This window comes from Mugil cephalus, chromosome 15 (assembly GCF_022458985.1).
Source record: "Mugil cephalus isolate CIBA_MC_2020 chromosome 15, CIBA_Mcephalus_1.1, whole genome shotgun sequence".
NCBI lineage: Eukaryota > Metazoa > Chordata > Actinopteri > Mugiliformes > Mugilidae > Mugil > Mugil cephalus.
Window position 1 is genome coordinate 21,916,240 of NC_061784.1, and position 27,445 is coordinate 21,943,684.

At 41.8% G+C, this 27,445-nt stretch overlaps 1 protein-coding gene across 3 annotated transcripts in view; it reads left to right on the forward strand.

Moving 5' to 3' along the window:
* dpysl3 (dihydropyrimidinase like 3) overlaps positions 1–24,577 on the forward strand; it is a 44,493-nt gene extending 19,916 nt beyond the window's left edge. For 2 of the 3 annotated variants that reach the window (XM_047606810.1, XM_047606812.1), the window contains exons 3-14: positions 1,101–1,285; positions 2,641–2,805; positions 3,035–3,096; positions 4,546–4,626; positions 5,673–5,741; positions 6,666–6,786; positions 9,520–9,676; positions 10,314–10,455; positions 12,525–12,695; positions 15,694–15,873; positions 18,245–18,419; positions 22,765–24,577. In XM_047606810.1, coding sequence (XP_047462766.1) covers positions 1,101–1,285; positions 2,641–2,805; positions 3,035–3,096; positions 4,546–4,626; positions 5,673–5,741; positions 6,666–6,786; positions 9,520–9,676; positions 10,314–10,455; positions 12,525–12,695; positions 15,694–15,873; positions 18,245–18,419; positions 22,765–22,859 — 1,603 coding nt within the window. In that variant the 3' untranslated portion in view covers positions 22,860–24,577. The remainder of the gene's footprint in view (positions 1–1,100; positions 1,286–2,640; positions 2,806–3,034; positions 3,097–4,545; positions 4,627–5,672; positions 5,742–6,665; positions 6,787–9,519; positions 9,677–10,313; positions 10,456–12,524; positions 12,696–15,693; positions 15,874–18,244; positions 18,420–22,764) is intronic. The other variant, XM_047606811.1, reaches the window with a different exon arrangement.
* The last annotated feature ends 2,868 nt before the right edge of the window (positions 24,578–27,445 follow it).

A 27,445-nucleotide genomic window follows, 5' to 3' on the forward strand; every position in this document is an offset into this window, starting at 1 on the left:
TTTATCTACTGCAATCAAACTACATTTGATTGTATTCTGCACAAGTCTACAAAGAGCAGGGCACGGTGAAAGGAGTTGGTTGCCTCTCTAAGAAGAAGAAATTGGAAGTGCTCAACCTGTCCATGCCTTTGCATTTTTTATTGGCAGTAAGTGCTAATCCAACAAAAACACACTGCATTTCCTGTCAGTTAAACGCAGCAGACGTAAATGTTTGGTTTCCATTAGCAACGACATCCGAACCCGTCGGTTGTCTGTCACGTGACAACAATTTAACATTCTACATTCATCCTGGTCCGTATCTCATCTGTTGTTTTTGGCAGAGAGAATAATGTCGCAGACCGAAGTCTCCATTGCACCACCTCCTCCAGAGATATTTAGTAAACAAAAACTTCAGTCTTAATGAATCCCAGCTAAATATTCACAGTTTAAGTGACAATGATCACAAACTGCTTAATCATCCACAAAGCGCGAAAATGCACTAAAACTTGGAGTAAATGACCACTAGAGTGGTACCAGCCAATCTAGTCCCCAGTTCTGTCTCTGGACCACCAGACAAGGCTGTCGTAGTTTGGGTGAACTCCTCTCACTCCCTTTTCTCCCCCTCTCCTGTCCCCAAGTGATTTTCCAATTGTAGGCCCTTTGTCCGCATCACCCCTTAGTGGAGCGGCTCAAAGGGAGGCAGCCACAGAAAGGCTGGCGTTGCATAATAAACACCCACATGCCTGCAGCACCAATCGGGCTGCTGGCGAACTTTCAGAGACGCCGGCTTCTGGCAGCTTGTCTGTCTGGTTTGTCTCCTCGATAAAGTCTGAACAACGGGGCTGTTTTTTAATGGGGTGACATGTTGACGTGTTGACATGGTGACAGCGTGCCTCATCAGGCATGGCTGACTTTGTTTTGGGGTCATTAGAGAACAGTTTGTCGGGAACACAAAGCATCAGCTGTTTTTTTTTAACATCTACCAAATCAGTTTTTATGTCTTTTCCTTTAAAGATTTTGATGAAAACACGTATGTAGTAACAATGACGTTAGCTTTGCATCGAAAAAGTAGTGTCGGTATAAACTTCATCATTTACATCAAGCTTATTTCCCACTGACAGGCAGATCGGCGACAACCTGATCGTGCCCGGTGGCGTGAAGACCATCGAGGCCAACGGGAAGATGGTGATCCCCGGCGGCATCGACATCCACACCCACTTCCAGATGCCGTACCGCGGAACCACAACCGTGGATGACTTTGCTCAGGGGACCAAGGCTGCTCTCGCTGGTGGCACGACCATGATCGGTGAGAGCTGTGGGATAGGTCGTCCTACGCAGGAAGTTGAGTGCAGGAAAAGAGGGGGAAAAAAAGAAGGTTTAAAAAAAGAGAATGGAGTGGGGGGTGTCGGTGGGAAACAGTTTTAGTGTGTTGTGGGCAGCTCTCCAAAAGAGGACCATACAAAAGATTGAGTGTAAGGGGGAGAGGAGGACCGGTGGGCTGGGGTGGGGGGGTGAAGGCACCAGTGTGTGTCTGCATTCTTCTCTGTGTGTTGGATTTGGCTTAAAATGTATGTGTTTGTGTGTATGCTAGAAAAAAAAGACGCTATCACAACCAACAGCTGGCAGATACCAGAGTTTCTGGTAACACTTCTTTGGCTGCTCCTTGTTTGCCAGTGTGTGTCTCTCTGTGTTCAATCAGACAGACTCGCTAACAGGCGTGCTACTGTAGTAAGCTCTATTCATGAGCTCCATTCATGGAGGGATTATATTCCAGGGCGGCGATGTGTGAGAAAGTGGAGATGTGTGTCTGTTTGTGTGTCTTCTAGTGTGTGTATTATGTACCGTTTAGGCCCGTCTTTGCTAGCGGATGATGAAGTGTTGTGAAGAGTGATGGTGAACAGAATGAGGAAAAAGCAGTTCAAATAGTTGTCAATGTTGTCATAGTTGTCGTATTTTTGTTGCGGCTCTTGTACTCGGCTCTATCCTATTAGCATAAGAAGATTGGGTTGTCTTTAATGAGATGAAGAAGGCAGTCAGCTGGCGAGCCAGCGGGAGGCCTTATTTTAGTACAGCTGAGTAAGAAGGAGCAGGATATTTTATGTGCTGTGACATTGTTGTTTACAGAACATTTACCGTGACAGAAAACAGACATAAACTTGTGTGGTTTTGCATTTGAAGTTACGCAGAAAAACTTGCAGATAAATCCACTATATTTGTAATTACTTGTGCTTGAGCTAATGCATGCGAGTGAAAATAAAACAAACAAGCACCTTAATGGAAGAACTGGATAACCGAAGCAAAAGTTCCTAACAGCTGAAGCCACACTTTTATTCCAAGGACACTTTCCCTCAGAATAAGATACACAAAATGTAATGTGACATCTGACAAGGTTGGTCCCTGCTGGCTGAGCGGTCTAAGAACTCAGAGAGACAGCTGATTATGCAAGAGAAACAATACGGGTTGAAAGCAGACAGCCCAACAGGCAAATCCTGACACTATGTGACTGTCCCCACCCCACTCTTTGTCTGTCTATTCATTTGTCCTCACCTGCCATCTCTCCTCCTCGTGTCCATCACCCCTTTCTCATCTCTCTCTCTGCAAATGTTTTATGTCCTCCTCACCCATTCATTCCTCTTTTCCTCTTCCATCCATCTGCTCCAGTGGACCATGTGATCCCAGATCCTGGTGCAAGCCTGCAGGAGTCCTACGACCAGTGGAGGCAGTGGGCTGATGAGAAGGCCTGCTGCGACTATTCTCTCCACGTGGACATCACCCACTGGAACGACAGTGTGAAGCAGGAGGTGGATAATCTGATCAAGGAGAAAGGTGAGCATGGCATAACATAACATCTGCCTATTGAAGTATGTGGGATTTTCCAAGTTGTCGTTTCTAATCAAACAGCCAGAATACTTACAAAATACCACCTTTTTTGTGTGTGCTAGAAACCTTCTCACTCCTTAAAAACATCAGATACTGTTATAAGAGTCAAATCATAACATTAAGGAGATAGGGGTGAGATAACAGTGACAGATGATTCCTTCTTTATTTATCACAGGTGTGAACTCGTTCCAGGTCTACATGGCTTACAAGGACTACTACCAGATGAGCAACAGTGAGGTACAATAACTTGTGCACATGTTACTGAATGCTGTCTCAATCCAGGTTTACATGCAACTTTTCCGGTTGACCTATTACATCAAACAATAAACAAGAGTCGTTCATGCAGCAGACACTTCAGCCTTTTTCAATCTCATATGTAATGTTTGTGTTACTTCTGCTGCAGATAAGATGGTGCTATCCCTCAGGTGGTTCTTCTACCGGCTCTGTTTACCTTCTTCTTCAGTTTTTTTCTGGGATGTTTTTGTTCTGGGGTCATGCACCAGTGCAGCGATTGGAGCATGTGCACACGCGTTGTCTAGTTAAAGTCCAATTAAGGCGTATACATGTCGGAGAAAATCTATATCCAATAGCATAATCTGGGTGTCTTAATCAGATAAGGAGAACTTGATTTTAATCGGAGTAACGTGTTAACGTGCACTTAAGTTGTCCAGTTAAAGTCGGATTACGGCAATTTTTTTTCATGTGCATGTAAACGTACTAATTCTTGGTGATCTGTATGTAAACAGTGCCTGAGAAGTACTTAAATGATTTCCTACCAACATGACGGCAACTGTGAAAAATGGAAGGCCTCATTTGAACGCCTAAAGATCCAGATCAGTTTTTTTTCCAACTAAAAGCACTGCGATGTTGGAGGTTTTTCTCTTGATGTTGTTATTTCATATTAGCTTTCCACTGTTACACAGGATTTTCTCCACTGGAAGTAACCAAAAACCTATGTCCATGTATGAAAGTATATTTTTCCCATAACAATATACTCTTGAACACTTTCAGTGCAAATAAGTGTGTGTATGTGTGTGTGTGTTCATGCACAGCAATCCAAATCACGTTGCGGTATGATCTTGGTTTATCCCAGCGTGTAATTTAAATGCAATAATTTTATAGTAGCAGTCAAATAAGAGCAATTACAATCGATATAAATCTGAAACTGCTCACACTCCAAGTAACCGAATAGTGAAGAGGCATGAAAACAGGGCCGTGTCTTGGCTCATGACCTGATGAGAGAATGATGTGTAGTTCAGAGTAGTGCAATAACTCTCTCTTTTTACCATGTCCTGATGTAAACTGTAGCCTGCTGTTTGTAGTATGAGTTCACAAGTCCTGTGAAAACAAGCCCAGACGGGATGAGGCGGGACTCTTCTAGTTTCCCATGCCGCCATAGCTAATTTGGTTGGTCAGAGGAGAACATGAGGCGTCCCGAACAGTCCACCCTGAGAACCTGATGTCATGCAGCTCATCCCTCACCAGTTTCACCATTTCTGGAGACCACACACAGTAATTGTGGCGTGACGTGGTAGACATTCTGAAAATTGTGGGCTTCGCTTAAACTGTGGCTCGTGGGTGACTCCCGGCTAAAACAGGAGTGTCCCGTTCTGCGAGGTCAGGATTTCTTTAAATATCAAAGCGGTGCCACTGTAATTTCGCTGTTCCTGTCTCTTTCTCCTGCAGCTTTATGAGGTCTTCACCTTCCTGGCGGAGAGGGGAGGCATCGCTCAGGTCCACGCCGAAAATGGCGAGATCATCGCTGAGGTAACAATAATAAACGAATAAATAAACTAACACTCATTCTCATTCCTGTGTTTGGATTCTTCATCTTTTACTACACTCTCTCCGGTCACTGCCCCACGTCCAGGTGGTCTGTGATCTATTTTTGTTTCGAGTGATTTATTTCCTTTTTCTTGAATTTACTTTTCTTGACATATCACAGCGCATCTCCACTACCTACAGACTAAACACGCTGTCACTGATGTGAGGGAGCATGTGTTTCCTGTAGGACAGTTAATGTGTGGGTGTAGCTTGCAAAAGGCTGTGCCAGGTTGTGGACAAATGAAAGTGAATGAACCGTAATAGCTGGTGGATTGAGCATTGGTATTAGTCACGGCTCAAGACTGCGCCTGGACCCCATCACTGTGCGCGTAAGTTGGATCTGATTCCTCGCAAAACCTCCTCAAGGCCTGAAACAAGGACTATAAAGGAGCCTGATTTCCATTAGTAGTATGACCAAAAAACGTTTGAACTCCCAGATTATGTCATGTCCTGTGCTTTACATGTCCTGAGATAGACGCCCTGTTTAGACACATGTGAAATTAATGCTGTTTCCTTTATGAAACAAATGTTGTAATAAAGGAATGGTGATAACAGTACCAAAGTGCATAAACTCAAGCTCTTATTATAGCTTCTGCCCGAGATCGGCATCAGTTTACGAGTTGGTATGAGCAAGATCCAAGATAAAAAACATGGTATGTTCCTTTAATGCTTATAGAAAAAGTCCTCTTAGAAGAATGTCATCACTAAGTTCTTGTGCCTTGTGCAGTTGTCTACAACTTGAGCATCCAGAATTTTTGGGTGGTCGGCCACATGTAGATCTATTAATCCTGCTGTAAAGAGCCTCGGAGATGTCAGCGTGTGGCTGATGATACAACTGCTGCTCATATATTTCACACGTGCAAAAGGAATCAAGAATTAAGTACAATATGCTTTACAAGTGTGACGAGAATCTGGTGAAAGCATTTTAGGTCATGGAACATCCCTACATGTCTGTGAACTGAACGACGTAATGCACATTTGTTTAACAGGAGCAGGCCCGGATGCTGCAGATGGGCATCACTGGACCAGAGGGACATGTGCTGAGCAGGCCAGAAGAGGTACTGCACCCGCAACACATTGCACCTATATACTGTATATATATGCAATACCAGTCAATTCAATGAGAAAGTGTGTCCAGACTTTTTAAATGGTAGTGTATGTACATAAATCACACTGAGCGTGAAGTCTGCATGTGCACTCATCTTGAAACGTGCAACCATTTTGGACTGCGCTCTCTAGAAAACTTTTCTGTTTCTGCCATGTAGTTTTTGAACTGGTCTCCACACACACACATTGTTCTAGTTACACGCATGTGTTTTCAGACACATTACAGGTTCTTGCTGCTGCTAACATTTCTTCTATAAACAGTGAAATCAAAGCCGCTCTTTCAACTCAGCAAATTGTCTGCCTTCGGTGCAGCGGAGTGATCTCCAACCATGGATGAGTCACTGTCTGGTGTCCTCTTTGGTTCGGGTTATCAGATGGGGTGTTTGCACCATATTGGAAAGAGAAAAAAAAAAACCCACACATGTTGGAGACGGTCGTCACAACTAGAGACTCGTTTCCTCCTTTTTCCTGTGTGTTGAAAGTGGTTTTGAGTTTCTGCGAGCTGACTGTAAAACAGATTTACCATGTCGTCTCCATCGACGACATCAAAAGTCTTCCCGTTAGGAAATGCCCACACCACGGTGCCCTTCTGACCTCACTTGAGTTTATTTTAATGTATTTATTTTTACCAATCTAATTCAATTTGCTTTTAACAACCATGATTTCAGTCTAAGTGAATTAATCCGTGACCGTTCCAATTTCAAATTATAAGCTTCTGCTCGTCATTTTGGTTAAAAATAAATAGTCCAAATAATACGGCTCCACAAATGCATCATTTGCTGTGGTTAAGATATTTTAAGTTTATTTGCAAGGAAGAAATCCTAATTGGAAAAGCCACTCCAAGTCAACCATAATATCCCCTGTTCCTTTTGTAGCTGGAGGCGGAGGCGGTGTTTCGTGCCGTCACCATAGCCAGCCAAACCAACTGTCCCCTCTACGTGACCCGCGTCATGAGCAAGAGTGCCGCCGACATCATCTCACAGGCCCGGAAAAAAGGTAAAGAGCAACATTTGGACGTAAACTACATGTTTACATTCATCTTTCTCTCTGATTTTGTTTTTTCTATCCTTAATACGTTCATCACTTGTGTCTTTTCACTGTGTCTTTATGAGATAAAAAAATTCACTGTCTCTCAGATGTACGCAGGCCTTGTACCGAACAGTAGTGGGGTCACCCATGAGAACAAAAATGAGAGCAGGTAGATTTTTTTTTCATCATGCACTTTGAGAAATAAAGTCGAAATTTCGAGAAAAAAGTCAAAATTTTGAGAAAAAAAGTTGAAATTTCAAGAAAAAGGTCAAAATTTTGAGAAAAAAGTTGAAATTTCAAGAAAAAAGTGAAAGTTTTGGGGAAAAAGTCGGAATTTCAAAAAAAGAGCCAAAATTCTGAGAAAAAGGTTGAAATTTTGAGAAGAAAAGTCAATATGTTAGCCGATATATTATATTGGACTGTTGCATGTCAACAGTGGCCTGGATAATGTCACACACTGTTGCCTTGTCCGCAAAAAGGGAGGGACGTAAACTCCAAAGCTCAGGAGCGTGTCTCCATCCACCCATAGAGTCTTGAAGCCAGGCACAGACGCACTGTGGTCCGGGAAGTCGCATGCAGCCAGGTCTCCACAAAACACAAACACTGCTCGTGGCACACTCCCTGTGGGTCCCAACAAGAGAACACAGTTTATCCATCCTGCCAAAGACCAGACGTTAACCCATAACCCTAACCCATAACCCTAACCGATAACCCTAACCCCATGACTAAAGTTGTATTTCAATTTTTTTCTCAATATTTTGACTTTTTTCTCAAAATTGTACTTCAACAACTTAATTCTTGAAGTGCTTGACCAAAAAAAATAATCTACCTCCTCTCATTTTTTTTTTCTCAGGGGTGGCCACGCTCTACTTCACATAAGAAAAAAAATATATGCTGTTCCTAATGTAATCTTCAATTTTGAGTTTTTCTGTGGTCCAGCTGTCATGCACACCATTTCTCACAGGAAAGAGCAGATGTGAACCAAGGGGCTCCCGGTCGGTGATGGATTGTGAAATATACAATTTTTGAGAATGGAAGGGAAAAATGGGAGAGGGCAGGAAAGGGGAAAAAAAAAAATGTGTGTTTAGATGTCTTTGGTGAAAGGCCACATAAGGTTTCAGCCGTCAGAGTGCTGACCTCAGATGGCTTTTTTTTTCCTGCATGTGGCCTTTGTGATCTTGACACTTGTGTTTGGATCCATTGCAAGGTCTTAAATCTAAACCTGACAGGAAATGAAACTCTGGATTATAACGCATGGAAGAACAAGACCAACTGCATCTGAGCCAAATTTGTACATTGCCTGTGGTGGCAATGATTCCTCTCCTGCAAACAATCAGATGAATTACCAAAGCTTTTAGTGAGATTAAACTGCTGACGAATTCATCAGGTTTAAGTGGTGCAATCTGGGAAAACCATCAGCTGTCGACTGATGACTTGGCCTCCGGGGGCCGATCTTTCAGACTTTCAGTGTGTATCTGGATTACAGATAACAGATATACTGGCCCAGAGTTTCTGTTCCGTGTGTTGATCATTGTCCACAATCCAACTAGCAACCGCAGATGTGAGAATAGGGTGTGAGTTGAGAGATGCAACTTGACGTTTTGCACAATTCAAAATCAGCCACCGACTTAGTTTGAGGTATTCGCTGGACAAAGTGTAGCGGGGTATGTCAGGGCGTTGTGCCTCATTCACCGTCTACACGTGTGCGTTTTTCCTGCATGCACAAACAGAAACGAAAACTTTGTAACTCGTGTCCATTGCCAACAGAGAATCACTAAAAATAGATTTCCATCAATACCAACACACCTCATATTTAACACTGACGGCGGTTGAGACTTCTGTGTCAATTTGATGCTGTAGCTATGGCGACAGCGCAGATCATACACACACTATGATGATGAGTAAATATTGTACAATAATCCCACACTAGTGGTAAAACCGGTTTGCATGGCATGTTAGCACTGTCTGCTGATGTGGAAATCTGGGCACATTTGCAGCTCAGACATAAAAAAAAAAAAAAAAAAAAAAACAAGACATTACCAAGATGAAATGAAGAAATAGGGACAATTACAGTTTAATGTATTTTGACATTTTTATTCATATTTAAACATATTTAAACTGCTATGCCTGTAATGTCAATAGTACGCAACCGGCTGCCGTAATGATTGTAGTCTACCATCAACATTTTTCACTCATTCATAAAAAGCTAAAATTGGGGACATTTTCAGAGGCAGCTTTAACTGTCTTAACTTTTTGGAACAAGTCTTCTCACTCAGCCGCTTCATTTTTCTGAACTTTCCATATTCACCACGCAGTGACATAGTCGCACCATGTGTGTTTAGAAGCGCTACATTGGCTGCTTCCGGTGCATTGAAAATCTGTATCATACTGGAAAAAGATATCGGCATTCGGGAGGGGTTGGTATTGGCAAGGACTTCACGATACGATACATATCGTGATACTTAAGTCACGATATGATACATTAATGCGATTTTATGACATTGCAATATGTTGCAATATATATCACGGAAAAAAATTAAAATACACATTATATAACAAAAATCAAGCCAGACTGGCAAAAATGACACAGTGGCACCAGAAATCTGGATGCAGTTTTCAGAGAGTATCAACGGCTCACACCGGCTACCGGCTATATGCTACATGGACAGTACCTTAAATGAGCCTTTACTTCTTCCTCAGGAAATGTTGTGTTTGGGGAGCCAATCACCGCCAGCCTGGGGACTGATGGGACACATTACTGGAGCAAGAATTGGGCCAAAGCAGCTTCTTTTGTAACATCACCTCCTCTAAGCCCTGATCCAACCACACCAGACTATCTGAACACACTGCTGTCCAGGTATCACTGCGCCTCCGTCTTCTACATCATGTTGAATCGTCTACTGTATTGTGTACAAAGCTAACATGACAAAGGGTAAAACAGGATTCAGTGCATGTAATACAGTATGTTTGTTGTAGGCTCATTTTGCATTTGCACAGTTATGCACACACACAAATAACAAGAAATCCAAACACCCAGACACATAGAATTAGCTTGTTATGTTCGACGTCAAAATGTCCATCAGCACACCGCACTTCTCTCCATACAGATGTGCAAGGGCACGTTTCGACCCGAAAATGACAAATAACGCCCGGCTGAATTAAGGGAAAGTTAAATTGATTTCTGAAACCAAAGTCCCGTCTTCCCGAGTTGTTTATTATAAATCAGTAGCTGTTATACAGCGAGTGGGCTTCATCTGGTAAGTGACTTACAGCGTTCTATGGAAACAGGAAACATTAGTAATGGTTTGTACTGGAAGAACAAACTCTGGCACGCTGCACATTTCAGTTACTTTCGGCCTTTGTTCTGTTTTGTTTCGCTCCTCCTGCTAAAGTAAATAAACACACGTTCTTGCGCAGGACTTTTCTTTGCGCACACAGACTCTTTCCTTGTGCTGCCATAATTAATTCCATCTCTGTGTCTCTTCCTCTCTCAGCGGAGACCTGAGTGTGACTGGCAGCGCTCACTGTACCTTCAGCGTGGCTCAGAAGGCCATCGGCAAGGATGACTTCACTCAGATCCCGGAAGGTGTCAACGGAGTGGAGGAGAGGATGGCCCTCATCTGGGATAAAGCTGTGGTGAGCACTATTTTTTTTAATTTTTTTTTTAGGTTTTTATTCCTTTCATCATTTGTCTTTGCCTGAGCTTTGTTTCAAATTTATTGCACTGCATCAGTATGTGGCTGTAACTTGTTGAGCCTTTGGACTGTTAAGAACCCAAGGTGTCTCCTAAAATGATTAGTCTGTTCCTTCTGATGTTAGACCTTCTGAGTGGTGGGATTAAGGAAAAAGGACCACACACACGTGCATACACAGTAAAAGTTGGATAGTGCATCATCTGAAGTTGCTGGAGCCAACAATCAATCAATTAAATTTTATTGTATAGCCCTTTACCCAAAGTCATAAAACGGAAAAGATAAGAAGAATAAAATACGATTAAAATCAAGAGTCGGAAAAAAGTCTAAAATCTAAAAAAGTAGGCCGAGATCAGAAGTGGTGCCAATGTCGGCGTTCAGTTTGTTCCACAATCTCTGAGCAACAACAGCAAAAGAACGACCACCCCACTGTTTATGTCTCAGCCTTGGGACTTTTAACAAAACGCAGGGCCGTGCCATGATCACAGATAGTTAAAACCCGTGAAGTCCGTTAATGGCATCAAAAACAAACAACACAAGTTTAAAATCAATTCTGAAACGAACTGGAAGCCAGCGGAGCGACGACAGCACAGGGGTAATGTGATCACTTCTGGGCAGCAGCGTTCTGCACGAGTTGAAGACGTGAAATTGAAGTCTGGCTGAGGCCAACGTAAAGTGCATTACAGTAAGAGGTCCAGTCGTGAACTAATAAATGCATGGATTGGCTTCTGGAGATCCTGCCGACTGACAAATGGCTCCACTTTGGCCAAAAAACTTGTTCTAACAACAGAATGAATGCTCCAGTGTCTAGGATTGTGCCAAAATAACCAAGAAAAACTTCCGTAAATGTTCCAAATAATTAAAGACACATCGTTCAGAGTTAGGATTAAAGTATTGATGACAAACAAAAAGGGCCAATCATCTTTGTTTGCCTCATTACTGTCGCTGCCAGAGGGGGAGACAAAAGTCCAAAAGCACTGGCGCCTTAAATGTGGAGTATGAATTATCTTGTAAGCAGAGTTACATTAATCTTCACTGTGTCAACGAGGTCTAACAAGCGACTTCCTGTTTTTCTTGACACATTAACATTTCATTTGTAGGATGTGCGTACTTGCACACTTGCATGCGCATTGTGTAGACTTAAGTGCGTGCTTGAGACAAACAAGTGGGAGCCTAAGTCAAAAATTCACCTTTACACGAAGAAGAATTTAATCTGCCTCCAATCCAGCTAGAGCTACTGAACATTCAATATATCTGTCTATATCCAGTGTTGGGGTGAATATAAGGCATTACAAAAACATAATTGTAATATTTTACTTGGTAAAAATGTCAGTAACATGAATTACAATGGATTTTAAACCTGACATTAACTAAAGTAATTAAGTTGTTTATTTTTATGCATATTCGAGATTAGCGAAGGAGCAGAGTGCTAGCATGGTGCTAGAGAACAGCTGACTGAAGAGTCTCATTATTTTCAGTTCATTAGAGAAAAAGATACGAAGGACATTATAGTTAAGTTCACTTTGTGTGGGAAACCAAAAGATCTCTGTACCTTGTGAAATAGCGCAGGTAATTTCAGGAAACATGTAGCTAGGGGCAGCTTTCTTTAGGTGTTCTGTTACAATACACAGTAGTAGCTTCTAGTAATATTGATTTCTTTACGAATACACCTGAATTCACAGTATCTCTATCACAGTATGTGTTGAGCCATGAGCCATAACTACTCCATTATACTGAGCCGCTGTTAGCGTTAGCCTAGCTTAGTCATTAAGTCATCCAACATCACCTGAGCTACACTGGATGGAATAAGATCTATTGAGACTATTGACTAAAAGTAATGTAAGTCTTATAATGTAACCAATTCCTTTGAAATGACAGTAATAAGTAATGCATTGGGTTTTTGAAGTGACTGTTCCAACACTGTCTATAAGTTAAAGGGGTTGAAAGTGACGCCATTTTCCTCTTTTTGAGGAATATGTAGTAATCCCCTGTGTCTCCCTGGTTTTCTCTTAGACTACGGGTAAGATGGATGAGAACATGTTCGTGGCCGTCACCAGCACTAACGCAGCCAAGATCCTGAACCTGTACCCGCGTAAGGGCCGGATCGCCGTGGGCTCTGATGCCGACCTGGTCATCTGGGACACAGACTCCATTCGCACCATCACTGCCAAGACACACAACTCGGTACGTGCAAAGTTTGCATTTGCTCCGTGTTCATTTCACCTCACGGCTCCTGGCTTTTCCTCTGCGGTTCCTCTTTTTCTACGTCCTCTCGTCTCACTTTATTCTTCTCAGTCAAACGAAATGTTGTTTGAAGGGGTGTGGTTTTTATGAAGGGACTGGAAACGAATATGTGACATGAGATAAGTGTTTGCATCTGTGTGTGTGTGTGTGTGTGTGTGTGTGTGTGTGTGCAAGAGACAAAGACAAAAATAAGAAAAAGAAAAGAAAGACTGAGGGAAGGAGAGCACATTTTTGAGCAGCTTCCAGAGAGCTCTCGGTTCCTCCAAACGGAAATGAAATCTCAGTGGATCTTCACTCCTAGTTTGACCTGCACTGAGCTCGACACACGAACGCCTCTCAATGTAAAGCTGAACCCTAAAACATTAAGCAATGATGAAGTAATACGGATTATTTTTTTCCGGTTTATCCCTCTTTATCTACATCCAAAAAACATTTTGCCTGTGATCCAGATATTTCCCAAATGCTTTTTTTTTTTTTTTTTTTTAACCAAGTCAAACTGCAGTTAATCAGCTGGGTGTCCCTGTGCTGTATAATCAAGCGGTATTTCCTCCAACTATATCACTTTCACTTGTACATGCACAATACATCATCCAAAGTACATGCAATATAGGACATGTGGGTTTAAAGAATGTTATCCATCGCACAGGATCCCGTTACACTAAATATTATTCTTTTAAATACTTTCATAAAACCCCAGAGATCGTGGACATCTGTACGCTTTGCTTATTGAGGAAAAACTCCCTCTATTAAATGGAGAATACATAATTTATTTGATTTCTATTGAAACGTCTGACTCGTCAATCTGATTCAGGATCTGCGACCTCCATTTACTCCGTTCTTTCCAAAGCACTTTGCTTTTCTTTATTATTTTTACGTTTTTATTACTTTTTTTTTATTATTACTATTTGAGTATTTTCTTCCAACGCGGTGATTCGTATGTTTGAAGGAACCGGCCACGAATGAACAGCTAGGGTTTTATTTTCCTGTAAAACTGTCAGAACAATGTGACTGATAACTTTAATAACTTTATTAAATAAGAGTCAGGGCAGAAAATAGGGGGAAATAGGGAAGATTATTTAACTTCATAATTCGAAATTCTTGAGTTGATGTCAATGATAATGATATTATCCACTGAAATACTTTATTTTTTATTTCTAATCGTCCAGTGCGGAGTGAAATTTAAAACTACTTTATGTACTTTTTGGGTGTTTTTTAGTCTATCTACAATCGGCCATAACATTATGACCACTGACAGGAGAAGTAAATAACATTTAAACCATCTTTTGACTTTCAATGTTCTGTTGAGAAAACTTTTAGACATTCATTCATGTGGATGTTACTTAGACATGTAGCACCCACCTAGACCAGACCAGACCAGGAACCCCCACCCCCATAGCGATGATTCTCCTTGACGGCAGCAGCCTGACACAGACACACACACATAAAAACACTTTAATATGATCATCACTGACATGAGAAATTAAATCGATCATCTTGTGACAATTCAACCTTCTGCTGGCATTAATTCATGTGGACGTTGCTTGGACATGTCACATCCATCTAGACCAGACTGGGCACCCCCCCCACCCCATAGCAGTGACTGCAGGACACAGCCTAACACACAATAAAATGCAAAAACACAAAGAACAGCACAAGGTGTCGACCTGGCCTCCAAATCCACTACATCCCAAACTGATCAAGTATCACGCATGTATTCTGCCATGAGAGGATCCCACACAGGCCTCTCAGGGGCACAGGAAGCGTCCACGCAGGAAACCAGGGCTTAAAGCAACTCCTGCTTTTACAGGAGTCACGTGCACGTGGGACTGTAAACATAACATACAGTGTGTTCAGTGGCTCAGCAGCAGTTGTCGAAGAGTCGGAGAGGGAAGATATACTCCACCGTGTCCGGATGGAGGAAAGGAAAGGAAACTGGCCTAATAATATGCCTTCAGTAAATGTAGAGTACATCCACCGAGGATCACTGAGTTCTTACGTAATGATGTCACCCTTTCATTTCCTGCCGGTCGTCCTTCCAGATAAAATAACAGAAGAGAACAGAGGACAAGAGTGCAGCAGCTCCCACTAAATCTACCTTAATGGACAGCCTGATGCCAGACCTCACAACGGTGACCCTGTTTACCCGCACTCTAGGCTGGGGTAAACAGCTTCTCTCAGACTCTGCTTTGTCTGAGTGTGTTATCAGTTACCCCGCATCTGGCCTGGGCTGCCTTTTGTCGTCAGCGTAAAAATACATGGAGGCGTACGAAGGATATTCGGATGCACGAGAACACGAGAACAGGCAGCAAACCAGACACACACCGAGCTAAGTCATGACATCATGTTTGGCATGCAGTAACTCTTAGTTATGTCCTGTTCTGGCCTGAATTTGGACGGCAGCAGAAAACGGGGCCGTGTGCAGAGGAAGTAAGCAACAATGGAATGAGGGGAGGGGACCATCACAGATTGCAGACGCGATGGAAAAATAGAAGACAGTAGTGTGAGTAGTGCGGCTGAGGAAGAAATGGGATTGTTTGAATCGGGCAGGAATGGGTGAGGGTGAGAAAAGAAAGAGGCCGATGAAAACAAGAGGAGAGAGGCATGAGAAAAGAATGAGAGGCTGGGGGGTGAAGAAAGAGGCGAGGGGAAAGAAGAAAAGTGAGAAGTGTTACGAGAGGCATCGGGGGCCAGCTGGATGATGGCAGCTGTTTGTACATGCCAAGCAGACAAGTGTAAGAAACGAGGCGGTGAATGATAAAAAAAAAAGGAGAGAAAGACGTGTGCCGCCTTGTCTCTCCATCTGCCCTGAAACACTCACCACCGCTGCTATCAGCTCTTCTTTCATTTCACGAGTCCTTGGAGGAAAACTTAAGGATCTCCTCCTACAAGTTCATTCACATAAACATCTCTAATACTTTCATACATGTGTGTGCTTTAGGCTGCTGAGTACAACGTCTTCGAGGGCATGGAGCTGCGCGGAGCCCCACTGGTAGTGATCTGCCAGGGGAAGATTGTCCTGGAGGACGGGAACCTTCACGTCACCTCTGGAGTGGGCCGCTTCATCCCCTGCTCTCCCTTCCCTGACTTTGCCTACAAGCGCGTTAAAGCCAGGAAGCAGGTAAACATATGTTTAATTGTTCCAAATGTTTAGTACCTGGCTGCCCCAATTTGCACCTTGCCCACTGTCAGCACTCACTTGTTCTCATTGATTATTTATTGGTGCAATTCCACCCCTGACCAGAGAATATCATTGTGATACATTGATGGTAGGGTGGCGCTGTTGAGCTCCTACCAGCTCAAATTCTGTGCGGTGAAGTAAAACCAGCAGTGAATAAGAGGATGCAGATGGAGCTGTTAGGCAGTGGCAGCAGACAAATAAATAAATAAATAAAAGATCTGTTATGTTGTATGATCGACATCTGTATGATTAATGGGGACATGTTTTGTCCCATGTTACTTTGTTCATCGCACTAAATGTCTTTGTATTTGAAGACACAAGGTCTAGTAATTATCCAAGTTCTGTCTTCAAATATTTCAGAGCGCTGCAATTATTTTTCCTATTTAAAGAAGCCAGATAGATGTTCAGTCAGTTGAACATAAATGTGAAGCATTATGGACTGACTAGTGTAGCTGACTCAAAAAAAAGTCAGAACTAAAAAAAGATTAAAATCATTCACTCCATTTAGTGCCCCTAATCCTCTTCTATATTACACAATAACCAGTGTCATATACTTTTCAAAATTATTTCGTGAGAGTGTTTATTTTGCACATGCATGCTATAAACACCCATATTTAACTTAATGTACAGCAACATTTTGGGCCACGACCCTCCACCCAGATTCAGTTTTGTTCCACCCATGGTTTAGTATTTTACAACCGTGATGAAGTGTTAAATTCTCAGTTTAGGCTGAAACTGAAGAGTTGCCAAAATATAAAGTCAAAGTCTACAGTTTGAACTAGTTTCATGTAAAAGCCATCATAGTGCTCATGACACTGTTGGGTCGCAGCATCTGTGGGAAATGTACTGTGTGACCTAAAAATAAATAAAACATCTGTGTGTTTTACGGTAAAATACTGGCAGCTGTGGTGGCCAGAAATAGATGTTAAGGTAAAAATAGTGTACGTTTAAAGAGTCCAATACAAACCAAATGTTTAAAAAAGTTGGATGCTCATTATGTGTGGATGTGAGTTAGTGTATATGTTTGTGCCACAGTGACACAGTGGGTACATGTAGAAGTATGTTTTCTTTTATTTACTTTACTGCTCTGTATGTAGCATGTAGGAGCTGACAGAGGTTGATAGAGGGGTAATAAGCCGAGCTTATTCATTGTTAGTTTTTGTATCTGAATTCACATTCTGAATGTGACTAAACTAAACTAATTACTATGAAAAATCAACTTATACCATAAATCCTAAACCAGACACAACGGGAGAAAGCGTTCCTGCTTTAATTACGCTCAAGAAAAGGAGGAATGCTGGAGTTAACAGGTTTTAAGTGAATAGGAATTTGGGCTGAAATAGTTGTACGCAGATGGAGAGAAAATAAAAAAGCAGGATGGATAGAGCTAATGAACACGGGTGCGGAGGAGATACAGTAAGTCTGACTTCACCCGAGGGTCAGCCACAGGACGCTGGCTCTGCGGATAACCTGGAGGGTCCGCGCGTTGATGATGGTCCAGGGTTTGTCATCATGGTTTTTAAAAAAGGATTTGGTCTTCAGAGGCCCACCGCATTCAGTGGAGCCACAGATATGATGCTATTTAATTTAATTCACGTCAGAATGCTGCTTGTATGTCCAACTTTTGGAAAGTTCACAGCGTTATAAATGCAGTCTGGTAGCAGCAATTAATGCATTTCCCATGATTCTAATTTAAAGACTTATTAAAAAAAAGGAAGAATGAAATAGTGAATAGGATTAGCAGTTAATTTAATTAAAGAATTTTTAATTTGGAAAAGAATTGCATTACGTCTATAGTGGCTCACTCTTTGGGCAGCCCCTGCTCTTTGCTCTGTTGCCATCTTTCTTGTGGCCCCAGAAAATCTCATTGCCCAACAATTTCTTAATTTGCAGCTGGCTGCCGATGAGAAAATGGAGCCGTAGTAACAGTGGGTTGTTTATCTTGGTAGCAGTCGCTGTTATGCTTTCTTCATTCACAGATGTCTCGTTTTAACTCTTGACGGCGCTTCCAAGATTCCACTGAGTCACGCCACCGACAGACAGAAAGACAATGGCGCGATCACTACTACCGGCACAAAGTTTGATTTGAGGGCGTACAAAATGTCATATTTGTTCTTCTTCTGCTGTAATCTGTAGAAGGGTTAGAGTATGTGTGTGTGTAAAGCTGGAACAACTGTAAAATGCATATCTAATTCACACAAACACTCCTTTAATGCTAAGCATGTGTGAACTCGGTTACATGTTCTGTTATAAAATGCCTCTTTTTTGGTCTTTGTTAGTCACCGTCTCTGTTTGTGTGATTGTGTTGCAGCTGGCGGTCCTGAGGGCAGTGCCCAGGGGAATGTACGACGGCCCCGTCTCCGAATTCTCCATGTCCCGTGGCGGCACCCCGTCCGCGTCTGCGCGCACTTCTCCGACCAAACAGCCCGTCAGAAACCTGCACCACCAGTCCGGATTTAGTCTAGCAGGTAACCCTGCAGTATGCGGTGAGCCCAGCTTCTTACTAGAGCAACCATCCATCCGTCTATTCTCCAGAACTTCCTTTCTGTTTACACTGTGTGTGAACATCAAGTATGAATGTCCGTGAGCCAGCTCATAGCCTAATAATCTCTCATTATCCGTATTTATCATGTCCGCAGTGTGTCATGCGTTTGTTTCCAGCCTCCCATGTTTCTTTGTGAAAGAATCGACGCAGTGTTTATGCGATAATTTGTCTGTTTATGGATGTCATTAAGTTGGCGTCCTTAGTTTCATTGTGGTCTAACTGAGACTTCATTGAGTTAGATTTATGAACACGGTTTAACTTGCGTGTTTTCACTTTAGTGTGATTGGACATGAAATTAAAATGAACCCAGATGAAAACCGTACAGCCATACATCACAGACTGTATATAAATATGGACGACGCGTTCCTGTTCCCTCGCATTGGCTGAACTGATGCTATTTTCCTGGGGAAACGGGCGGCGCCATCTTGGGATTTTGGAGCCAGAGACTGATCAGTACGGTCGTAGAGTGGAGCCTGCCCCCCACACTTCCTCCAGACTTGTTTTCATTTAATTAACACCAGTTACAAAGAAATGTTGCCACGCCAACACGTTACACAGAAAAACGACATCAAGCTACAGTTTAGATGTTGCTGTAGTTAATCATTCATCTTTTTTTTTTAAGCTGACTGAGCTGCATGTGAAGGGTTTTCAGGCAAGTGATGGGGTTAGTGCTGAAGTTTAAACTCTCCTTCTTCTGTATCAGCTTGGAGTGTTCCCTTCTTCCATCCACCTACCTAGAATAGAGGGTATGAACGTGACATCACAGCTAGTGATGTCTACATGGTAACGGCCACTAAGTGGCAGAAAGTGACAGTTGAACATGGAGATTAGCAGCATTAGTTTCAATCATAGGCTTTAATAGCATCTCAATTGTAAAAAGGTGTTTTGCGATTGACTGAACCAACAGATTTGAAAAGCAGTCAGAAATATATTTTTACAGATTTCTATCTTAGTAAATGGATCGCTGCATTATGAAGAAACAAATGGAATCCAGCCACAGAAAAGTTTGTGGATGTTGTTGTTTTGTCGTAGTTACGGCCGACAGTAACTATTTCAGTTCCAACAATAGAAAACAATAAAACAATAAACTGAATATTTGCGATAACTCCTCGTTATCCTTTTAAAGCTACAGTATTATATGGATACTCTCTAAAGAATAGAATAGAATAGAATGGAATAGAAACCTTTATTTGTCCCACAATGGGGGAATTGCAGTTTGTAACAGCATGCATAAGGGCAGAGAGGTAACAAGAATAAAGAGTGGACTGTGTAAAAGATAAATAATAAGATAAAAAGCAGAATAGAATAATAAGATAAAAATTAGGTAACACTAGACAACACTGGTTGTTGTTGTCCCCTCAGAGTCTGTGTTGTCGGATGTGGTTTTGTCTGAGCTGTTGTTTCAGATGCTAATGCTATTATTGAAATCAGGACATCCTGATTAAGAAAACCTAATAAAACGTAATGTCATTAAAGAACAGTATAATAACGTGCTGCTGATAATAATGTACGGTTGACGTTCTCAGTGATGTTTACCAGAGGTCAGAGGTCGCGCTGCTATTTGAATTCATGTGGATTATGAGGAGGGAAGGAAACTATAAACACATATCGATGTAGTTCAGCGCAACATCAACACCGATCTCATTAATAAAACGTGAGTAAATGTCACATAGTTGGGTATATGCTTTAGATTTTCCCCTCCTCAAAAGTTTATTACAGTAGTTTGTTGTTTCTAACTCGGCCTAATGAGTCATTCCCCTTAACGAGTCATCCCTAAAAAATGCACCTCTCACTGATAACCTTTGCAGAACGCTGCAGCTCCCAAACACGATAACTTTAAGGAGAGAAGCGACTTCAAACTGCAACCTCCCTGACGCGAGAATCCACAGTGGGAACTGATGTTTTTTCCCCCGCAGTCGCGCTCATTCGAAGACGGGCTGGATGCGCGAGTTTGGCTTCTGGCTCAGCTCAGCTAAAACATTCCCAGTCCAGGCATCTGGTCCGTTAAGATCAAATGTAAGAGATCACAACGGCGCTCAGCATCTGCTCCATTATGCCACGCTGCCGAGTGACAGGCTGATTATGCCCACATGTCAGGTCCGCGGTGGATTAGCTCAGGCCCCGAAAACGCATGTGAGAAATAGTTTTTGTCAGGCTACCAAACTGTGACACTTTATACGCTGGGTAAAAATCACAAACCGGAGAGTCAGTGTTTCCACTGTTTTACGGTTGCTAATTCCCTCCTCTGCCTTTGACAGACTAAACGTGTCCATGTGTAACCTCAGATCAGCGAGAGCAACCTTTTTTAACCTGGCGAGCGCGCAGCTGTGTTAGTATTAGCGGTATTTGTACATACGTGTGATATTATTAATAGGTGACAACTCATTTTGAAAGAGCAGTCGACACAGCTGGGATTAGCCCCTTGGCCGCGTTGAGAAACCTGCCTTTACAAGCTGATGTGTAATACCTCACTGATGAAAAAAGAAAGTGACCTCCGCTGGAAAGTATTTCCAAAGTTGAATTAAGAGGGGAGTTAGGTTTCTGCCGGTTTGCCAGGCTGCGTAATAGTTATGTGTTTGCGTGCGTTCCCGTGCACGCTCTCAGAACGAGCCTGTGTCTTATCTATTTTAGTTTTTCCACGGCTCCCACCTGCAGAGTTTATCCACTTGTCTGGGAGGATTGTTTGCTTCGGGGCCCACGCCGCATCGCAGCCTGACGTCATCCCACTTTCCGTTTCATGCACCCGCCGATGATTTGTTCGCGGCCGACACCCTGGCTCATCCTTCGGAAACATCACCCTTTTATGTCAAACTCCAGCACTTTTTGTGCAAATGTTTGTTATTGTTAACGAAGAGCGCTCGTAGCTTTTGGCGCACGTTCTTGCTGAAATCTGCGTTCCCCCCGTCGCCTCAGTGACACGCACCATATGTCACAGATAATAACGCGTCTCGAGAATCATGCAGCGTCTGGGAAGTAATAACAGTGTGCGACAACGATCACTTTGTGTGCTGTGACGGCTAAAACTTGTTGAGTGTGAAAAGGCTGGCAGAGGGAAAAAGGAAAAGAATCGGCCCTATCTGTACGTGCAGTCAGGGATCTGTTAGACGTTCAGAGGATTATTTCATATAGCAAGCAACACCTTTTTTTCCCCAAGTATCTTTGGATTCATCTTCTCTTAATAAAACACAGCGACGCCTGATTCGTTTTAACTGCGGCTGAGCCTCCACATGTGTTGTACGTGTGCACATGACACCTGAAGCTTATGGTGTAACAATAGCCAGGTTTGCATGGAGACTTTTTTCTCATTCAGATTGAAGGTTTCATTTTATTCTGATCTGATGTTTACATAAACCTCTGCTTTTAATTGAAGCGGCCTTTTTACAGACGTGTGACAGAAAACATCACACGACCGATCTCGACAGGTCTCTGTCTCATCAGCAATAGTTTCTATTGTTTTTTACACTTTGAGTATTAAAGCAACAGCAACAGCTTGATTTGTAAAGTTTGTGTTAGCCTTATAGTAGCCGGTCTTCAAGGTTTTCCAGCGGTTCCGAATTTGTTCCGCTCTTCAGTCTATCCTGATAGACCTTTGTAAACAGTTTGACATTTCTATTTTTCTGCCGTCTAAGCGTGAGATAATGTCTAGTTCTTAGTCTAGTTATTAAAAAACAAGCTCTCCAGTTGAGGAAACGTCACTGCGCATTTACGTCCAGACAGATCACGCTCAGACAGAACGGAGCCTGACTTCGTTCACATTCACCGTTTACATGACTTCAGATCGGTCAGTGAAACCCAATAACTCGATGTTTATTCCGATCGAGGTGTTCATATGGAGCATTTTCATTCGGTTTGGCCTTCTAAACTGATTGGAATCAGAATATTTGACTCCATGTAAACCCAGCTGTTGTCAAGGTTGATATTAAACCAAAAAAAAGTATCCAAAAAAAGAACTTTTATTCTGTTTATTCTGATAAATATTTAACACAGTTTCCTGTTATCAGTCAGTATATAACAATTCAAAGATAAACAGAGTTCTGTATTTAGTTATATGCATGTGCAGTGTGGAGCTAAGGCGTCCATATTCTTATGCAAATCCTCATGGAAATCCTGTTTGCTTTCATGTGAAATCATGTTCTATGTTTTTTCTTTTTCTCTCAATCCGCCGCCGTCCGTTAGTCCTCTCTCTCTTTTACGCTCTTTTCCCTAAAATTTAATTTCCTCATGTGTTCTTTGGTCTCCGTACGCGAAACCCCTCTTCATCCGTTCCTCCTTTTGTCTCTCTCCAGGCCCCCCCACCCCAGACGAGGTCCCCATCAGGCCCGCCGGCCGGCGTATCGTTGTGCCCCCTGGTGGCCGCTCAAACATCACATCTCTCAGTTAAACAGCAGGAAGAGAAAAAGGGGCACGCGTCCAGAAAACGGCAACAGCCAGAGGGTGGGAGGGAGGGGAGGGAGGGATAGAGGGGAGGGAGGGACACCGGGGAGGGAGGAGGAGGAGGAGATGCAGAGGACCATGATTAGTTAAAAGTTGAAAAAAAAAAAAAAGCAAAACACTGAATCCTCATGCCTTACCTGTCACAATGCTACTATGCTCGGATGAGAACAGTATCCCTTTTCCTGGGTAATTAGATAATTGAGGTGGTTTTAATTTTTACCAAAGCACATTGAACACACTCAGAACAGAAAACACTACACCACACCACACCACACTACCTACCTACACTACAGGGACAATATGTTAACAACAGGACAATAAACCAGTAAACCTCCACACATTTAATCAAATGAAGAGACGGAAAACGGATACTGCATTTCTCAGAACGATGCTGTGGTTCTTTCATCCTGTTTGACTTTCAATGTCACCCCCCCACTTTTCAGTAGCCTGCTTTCTCCATAGTCAGCAACACTAGATCCTAAATTAGCCATGTAATATCATGCAGTACCATTGGTTAACTCTAGGTGGCATTGTATATATATATATGGTAGATGTAATGCTTTGTGAATGACGTTGTTGCAGCCTGTTTGGGTTCACTGGACCAAGTAAGAGGTGTTTTATCAAATCAGAGAGCGGGAGAGCCGTGGGACGTGGAGCTGCATGGGCCGCATTAACATGGGCGACGTGATCCAGGATCCTTTCGCCCTCCTCCTCTGAGGTGGTTTGATGAATACCGCTCCCATGATGATATGTTATGCTCATTATTGATGTTTAAAGAAGAAGAAGAAAAAAAAAAGGTAGACACATCTGAAAAGAATCTGTCAAGAAACAAAGAATAAGACAAAAAAAAAAAAAAAAAAACGCTAGAAAGGATTTTAACCCCAAAACTTTTATGTCTGTTTTTTTATTTTTTTTATTTCCTGCACTCCATCGCCGCTGTATAAAAATAACATTGCAAAAAAAAAAAAGAAACCGTCCTTTGCATTTGCTTCTAGCTTACGGGCTGCTCTCGTCACCTTGTGATCATCCCGACAAGAACCTGAACCTGATCACGACAAGAAATAAAACTGTCCCACAAAGTTCAACCATAACATTCAGCGGAGCGCTTTGCAACTGAGGGCACCTGCAAAAATAGTAAGAATAGTAAGAAAAAGAATAGATGAAACGATTAAGTAACAAAAACCTGCTTTCAGATAACAGCACTTCACTTCTTGCTTTTCTTTTTCATTCCTGACCCACTAATTCAACTAATTCAACATCAGCCTGAATATAACTGAGCCTGGCTGGGTTCAGTCTAATGTTCTGATTGTGTTAGGTGGTGGCGGGGGTGGGGGTTAGAGCTCGTTTTTTTTTTTTTTTTTTTTTTTTTTAAGTCTCTGCTGTTTCCTGATAAGGCAGGGGATTGCAGTGCAGTAAGGGAAGCTTTTATTTTGTCGTCGCCCCACTGTGGGGGAAAGGAGGGAGGTTTTCATTCGGCAGACCGGGGCAGGCACAAGTGGTGGTTTGTTGTATTTATGTTAGTTTGCCGACCTTTGTTACTGTTTTTTTCTTTTTTGTTGTTGTTTCTTTTTTACTGTTGTATCAAAACCCAGAGATGGCAGGTCAAAAATAAGGTGTGGTGTGGAAGTATGATTTGTTTCCTGAATAAACATGAGTTGCAACTTACGGACTAGTTAACCTCTCGTGTGTTATTTAATTATTTGACATGAAAACATTTATTATGCACCAAAATTTGACATAAAAATATAATACATCAATACACAGAATAATAATCAATCAGTGTCAATTAGTACATTTCCTTTTTTTTGGCAAAATGATGTCAACTCACAGACTTCTTTCATTAAAAATGTAAAAGTAGGCCACAATATATTATAAAGTATGAAATGACTTAGATCAGGGATGAATTTTTTATTAATTTGAGTGCACACATACTGTATATTTGCACCTACATGATTTAATTTAAAAAATTGAAAAGAAATGAAATATCTGAATAAAACAGCACAGTATTGTCCACTTTATGGGGCGGTTTATTTGTCTTTCCCATGCGTAAACATCTACTGTTTTTATTCGGCCGCTAGGGGACGTAACTGAGCATCACACAATTTCATGTGCACGACCGCACCGTTATTAGTGATGTTCGATACCACCGATTTCCCTTCTGACCGATACTAAGTAAAATTCAGGCTGGTATCGTCGAGACACCCGAATGTGTCGGGTAAATCTAAAATAAAGTAAATCATAACTTAAAGAATACAAGACATCAGAATGATTTATTTATTTATTTTAAACACTGAAGTATATTGAGGTAGTCGCCTCATTTACTATATAGCTGAACTTATACAACAACAGAAAAAAAACACAATCAGGACACAATCATAAAAAATATGTAAAAATGCTGTTAGACACACTAAAAAACAAAAAATAAAATAATAAGACCACTACAATAAAATGTCTGTCTGAAAACTTTCACAAGGTTCCTACATGACCACCAATGACTGAAGTATGGGAAGTATCGATATTTTGACTTGAGGATCGACAGCATAACAGCGGTAAATAAAGAGGAGAAGAAGACGGGTTTAAATCAGCAGCGGAAGAAGAAGAAGAAGAAGAAGCGTGCACGATGGCAACAGCTGATTGAAGAAGTGGTTATACTCGCACTAGTCTATATTTGCCACAGAAACGGATAATAACCTCACTTAAGTTGCACTTTATGTGCTGGTGGGAGGCCGAGGGAACTGTCTACGGCTATAAATACTACAAGTTACCTGAAGAAACACCTGGAGTTAGAGGCTAAACGACCTCTTGCTAGCAAACAGACGGAAGATGACGGCAAAATCCCTGTTCGATCAAGTGACAAGGTAAAAACAAATCTCTAATGATTTAGTCCTATTGTTAAGGTATAAACACATTTCCACCAATAGTTCATTTAAGATGAGACACTACAGGTGGTGTTAGAGGTGATTCAGTGATTACAAATTGTTTTAATTTGTGAAGTCAGTTGTGTTTGCAGAGGGATTTTCATGGTTGTTGTCACATCATCTCAGAATACTTTAATAGTTAAGTAAAACAACAATGTGGGTGGTAATGAACAAAGCGCCAACTAAGAAAAATATGAATAGAAATATATAAAGTTATGAGTCACTAGAGATTTGTGTCTCGGTGTCTGAAGAAAAATCATTCACGGAAGACAACCTTTAAAACTATGCAACTATCTAATATACAAAGTAGATTAAAAGAATACAAGTGAAAGTATTAAAAGGACTATTCACCATGACAAAATATTGTGCACCTTCATTTTGTAATGCCCTGTCGTAAATATTTATTTTGGTGAAAGTAACTAAAAAGTAATGAGTAACTTATTACTCTACACAGAAGGTAATATTGTAAAGAAACTTATTACTTTCAAGTGCAAGTAACTTGTAATATGAAATTAACTTGCCCAGCACTGGCGGACGCAGGAAGAACATGCAAGCTCCACCCAGAAAGGCTCCAATTGGACTCGAACCCGGACTTTCCCTCTTGCTGGGAGGCATCAGCGCTAACCACCGTGCCGCTGTGCTGCCCCGACCCACACATCACTAACAGCTATAACTAACTACCGGTTAGTTCACAGGTAATTCAGTTTGCAACACACGAGGCATTTGCATATTAGTTCCTATTAATTAGGCTGTTTGTTAAACCACAGGTAAGTCGCAGTTTCACCTCATGCAAAGATGTGGTTAAAAAGAATCTGCCTTTGGTTTGAAAATAACACCGGCTATGTGGACACTTAATGTTTTGGTTCAGTGGTACAGGGAGGAATGAACTGAAGTTGACTGTGCAACCCTGTTCCATTTAGGTGGACTGGAACCCTGGTGTAGTTTGAGCTGGCTCACTGGAACTTAATCTTATCTTGATTTGGCATATCAAAGTGGAAAAAATGGGTCTCTGCAAAATGCATCTGAATTTAGCGCTCTTGTAAAGGTGGACTTGGTTTAAAGTAGTGATGTTCGATACCACCAATTTCATGTAGTAGTATATTTCAAATCATAGCTTCATTAAGAATACAAGAGTCATTTATATGTATTAAGGCAGTGGCCTCATTTACTATGTAGCCAAGCTAATATAACAATAGAAATCCCAAACAGAGACACAATCATACAATATGTGTGAAAATGGTAAAATAATAAAAAACATTAAAATGTTGTTTAATTATTAAGAACTATGTCACATGCACAGAATTCAGGATATCCTGCAGATGACAGGTCCACACCCAGTCAGTCCTGCTGAGTTACTAGAAGTGGGAGGTTCCACACGCACTCGCCTCCACCTTTTAAAACTCCCTCGAGGTCCCATGTGGGTTGTTAAGTGGTGGGTTAATGCGTCCTCATGTTATCACAGTAATCATGTCACATGGAGGAAACGAGGACTGGGTAACTTCCTTCATGGAGCTGAGTCAGCAACCTCAGGCTGAACTGGAGTGGTCTGTCATTACACAGTACCTGCACTTTAGTTGTTTTCACTCGTCCTTTGCTTTATTTAAATAAAAAAAAA